Source organism: Coptis chinensis, chromosome 2 (assembly GCF_015680905.1).
Source record: "Coptis chinensis isolate HL-2020 chromosome 2, ASM1568090v1, whole genome shotgun sequence".
Classification (NCBI taxonomy): domain Eukaryota; kingdom Viridiplantae; phylum Streptophyta; class Magnoliopsida; order Ranunculales; family Ranunculaceae; genus Coptis; species Coptis chinensis.
This window is the reverse complement of record NC_141457.1, coordinates 47,024,010-47,028,559: the sequence shown is the minus strand read 5'-3', so window position 1 is coordinate 47,028,559 and position 4,550 is coordinate 47,024,010. Positions and strand designations below refer to the sequence as shown.

At 39.3% G+C, this 4,550-nt stretch overlaps 1 protein-coding gene across 1 annotated transcript; it reads right to left on the bottom strand.

The window, feature by feature from the left end:
• Positions 1 to 676: 676 nt before the first annotated feature.
• Positions 677 to 4,153, bottom strand: LOC147516294 (uncharacterized). The gene is made up of 5 exons (XM_086593210.1): positions 4,052 to 4,153; positions 2,623 to 2,817; positions 2,459 to 2,562; positions 1,709 to 1,936; positions 677 to 1,214 (listed from the first exon to the last, which is right to left on the bottom strand). The coding sequence occupies exons 1-5, from the start codon at positions 4,151 to 4,153 to the stop codon at positions 677 to 679; spliced, it is 1,167 nt and encodes a 388-aa protein (XP_086449336.1).
• Positions 4,154 to 4,550: the final 397 nt, after the last annotated feature.

The following is a 4,550-nucleotide window of genomic DNA, read 5'->3' as shown; positions in this document are numbered from 1 at the left end:
TTGAGGAAAATCCATAGACACCAAGCTTTCTCGATTTGTAACATCTGATATAGTGTCGAGATGACTTTACAGATGCCAGTGTTCTGTGAGCTTCTTTGATTTGGTATCGAAATGATTCTTGATACCTAGATTTTCTTTGAGTTGGTCTCAACATTACTGCCAATAATAGGATTTTTTTACTTGAACTTGACATTGCTGGCAAGAACATGATTTTTTGACTTGAACTCGACATTGCTGCCAAGAACAGGATTTTTCACCTTTGACCTGGTACCGAGATGACTCGCCATTCCAGGATTTCACTTTCTTTGATCTGGTATCTCGAGATGACTCGACTCGCCACACCAGGATTTTGCTTTCTTTGACCTGTTATCAAGATAATTCTATAGATACCAAGATTTATGATATTTATATTGATATTGCTTTTGGAAATTTCAATCTCTTTATTGAATGCATAACTTCGAAAATACATCATGACAATTAGCATATTCTTTATTGATAAAATGCTTTCAAATTGCTTACATTTTGAGGCTTTGCTAATACTTCACTTTCTGCAGTTTTCAAGTAATAAGCCCTATTAACCTCTACTTTATGAATGATGTAAGACCCTTCCCAGCTTGTTACTTGTTTGCATGCCCCTTTCTCTTTAGTTGCTTGAGGGACCATTTTCAATACCAAATCACCTATCTGATAGTTTGCATGCCCCTTTCTCTTTAGTTGCTTGAGGGACCATTTTCAAGACCAAATCACCTATCTGAAAACGTCTTTCTCTTACTTTCTTGTTGATAGTTTTTCTGAGCTGCCGATGGTATGTGTTGAGCTTTAATCTTGCTTGAACTCTTATTTCCTTGAGATTGAGGACTTCTGCTGCCATCACTTCATCATTTTGGCCATTCATTAAGACTTTGGTTCTGGATGTCGATACCACCATTTCTGATGGAGTTGATAGAGCTATTGCTTCCATGCCATAAGCTAATGTGAAAGGGGATTCACCAGTGGCAGTTCGTGGTGTTGTTCTATATGCCCATAGAATGCTGTATAGTTCATCCACCCAGAGACCTTTCTTGTCCTCCAGCTTTTTCTTGATATTATCCATAATGGTTTTATTTGTTGCTTCAGCTTGGCCGTTTCCCTGGGCATAATATGGTGAAGATGTAAAATTCTTTACTCTGTATGACTCTAAGAATGCTTTAACTTTTCCTCCCTCAAACTGTGGCCTGTTATCCGATATGATGGCATATGGCAATCCGTATTAGCAAATTACTCTTTTGAAGAGAAAATTATTACATCTTGCTCTTTTATGTGCTGTAGCGCTATGGCTTCTACCCATTTGGTGAAGTAGTCTGTGACAGCGAGCATAAACCGTCTTTTACCTCTTCTAGGTGCTAGAGGACCGACAATATCCATGCCCCACAGCACAAAAAGCCACGGATTCGATACGCAATGCAACTTCTCAGCTGGAACATGTGCCTTTCCATGTATTTGGCATTGAATACACTTTTTAGCTTATCGAAGACAATCTCTTCGCATCTGAGGCCAAAAATATCCTTGCCTTATTATTTTATTTGCCAATGATCTTCCAGCTGAATGATTTCCACATTCTCCTTCGTGGAGCTCTGCAATGATTAGATGCGCATCCTCGAGTGATATACATTTCAAATGTGGACCTCCAGGATTTTTTCAATATAGCTCATTGTCGAGCAATACATACCTTTGCGCTCCAGACTTAATCCTTCTGGCTTCATTTTTGTCCTTAGGTAATTTACCATTGGATAAGTATGATATATATGCTTCCGTCCATGATGCCCCCAGCATGTCGATTTCCATAACCTCTGATTCATCGATATCGATGCTTGGCTTCTGTTGAACGCCGATGTGCAAGGTGCGACCCTTAGTGTTTTCCAACATTGCTACAACATAAGCCAGGGCATCGGCATGCCTGTTTTCATTTCTATTGAGGTGTTGAAGCGTTATTTTATTAAAGTCTGCTTGGTTTTTATGAAACTCAAGCAATCTACCATGTTTTCACATTTTGCTGAATATCCTCCGTTAGTTTGGCTGACGACCAGCAGTGAGTCACTAAAAATTGATAAATCTTTCACTTTGAGAGACTTGGCCATCTCCAGTCCTGCGATTAAAGCTTCATACAGCCTCGTTGTTAGATGCATGGAATCTCAATGTCACTGCTGTTTCGAGCCTTTGATTTTCGGGTGTGACCAACACAATCCCGATGCCACATCCCTTACTCCTTGATGATCCATCGACAAATAGTCTCCAAACAGCCTATGGATCATCTACATCGATAATATCTTCAAGCTCTTGCAGCGTTGAGAATTCCTCTTCTTCCATGCCCTAACTAGCATCCTCACATGGAAAATCGGCAAGGAAGTCTGCCAGTACTTGACTTTTCTCCAATACCCTGTTTCGGTATTCGACGCCAAATTCATTTATTAGTACTGACCATTTCAACATCCTTCCTGACCTAGCCGTTTTCGCCAGAGTCTGCTTTAATGGGAGATTCATCATAACAATCACATAGTGTGATTGAAAATATGGCTTCAGCCTCTGAGACGAGAATAAAAACGCTAAAGCGTATTTTTTCAGTGTCGAATACTGTGTCTTTACCTCGAGCATTGTTTTGCTTTGAAAATGCACTGGTTTTTCAACACCATTTTCAACTTTCACCAACACTGAACTTATAGCATATTCCGATACAGCCAAATAGAGAAGCAAGCTTTCTCCCTCATTTGGTTTTGTAAGTGTTGACATTTCTTGCAGATATTTCTTTAACTTGGAAAACGCCTCTTCACATTCTTCATTCTAGCAAAATTTAGTATTTTTCTTAAGCAACTTGAAAAGTGGCCTACAACGATATAAAGTTTGGGAAATGAATCTGTTAAGAGCAGCTATTCTTCCAGTCAACCTTTGTATTTTCTTTCTCATTGTTGGCGATGACATCTGCTGAAGTGCTCGTATCTAATCTGGATTAGCGTCGATACCTCGCTTGGTAACAATGTATCTCAAGAATTTTCCAGAATTGACACCGAAAGTGCACTTCTCCGGGTTAAACTTCATGTTAAATTCCCTCAATATCTGGAATACGATATCGAGATCTTTCACATGGTCTTTAGCTCTCATGGATTTTATAACTATATCGTCGATATAGACCTCGACGATTTGCTTAATGAGCTTTTTAAACATTTTTTCCACCAACCTTTGATAAGTAGCTCCCGCATTTTTCAACCCAAATGACATTCTAATGAAACAATATATACCTCCATTTACGATGAAAGTCGTTTTGAGCTGATCTAGAATAGCCATTAGAATTTGGAAATATCCTGAATATCCATCACATAAGCTAATTAACTTGAACCCGGATATTCGATCTACCAACTCATCTATCTTTGACATCGGATAGTGATCTTTGGGATATTTCTTATTTACGTCGGAAAATTGACGCAAATTCGAACTCTCCCATCCTTTTTGGGCACTACAACTATGTTGGCGACTCGTTCAGAATGACCCACTTCTTTAATTATGCCATTATTCAGCATTTTTTGTATTTCGGCTTGCACCACTTCTTTGTACATTGGTCTAACCTTTCGATGCTTTTGATGGACATGAGTCACATTTTCTTCCATATTTAGCTTGTGTGCACAAATAGCTGGGTTGATACCCGTAAGATCCGCCATCGACCAAGAAAACCATCAATTCATCTCTTATATTCATAGGCATCTCTGTACCAATGAATGTATGACGTTCACTTTCTCTTGTGCCAATATCAACTTTTTCAACCATCTTGATTGTTTTTCTCACCCAAGGCCCTTTATTTTGTTTTAGCTTGGGTAAACTTTGCCTACTCATGTATCTGTAGCATATCGGTATTGGCAAATAAAGTATGCTGTAACTGCTAGCTAGAACTTTCCAAGACGCCCCCAGTGTCTTGACTTTTTCCTTTCATCATTCCCTTTACGGTAACGAAATTGTATTTTTCTGACTCCAACTGATCTCCCCTAATTTCGTGCAACCCATACGCTCTAGGATATCTGATTACCTGGTAGAATGTGCTTGGAACTGCACGCATGTCGTGTATCCACTTCCTACCGAGTATTGCATTGTGATCAGAACGATGCTTTATAACAACAAATTTCGTCATCACCGTCTTATTGGTAATTTTATCTCCCCAATTGGCTTGGTAGAGCTTCTGTTAAAACCGTACAATCTAAACTGTGGGGCTTTTAAATGAGTCTCATCGAGACCGATGCCTGTGAATGCCTTCCAGAATAGAATATTCACAGAACTACCACAGTCCACCAATATCTTCTGCACATCATGCCCTGAAATACGCAAAGTTATTAACAATGCATTATCATGAGGCAACATTACCTTCGACAAATCATCTGGGACAAACATTATTGCTCCTAGAATGCTGGCCGACACCAGGCTCTGATTTACGGGATGGGCTCGACATTGACTTCGAGAACTTCTTTGACTGTCGATATCTTTCTTATTTTGTCTCGAATAATTTTCTTCTGAGGTATCTCCCCTTTATA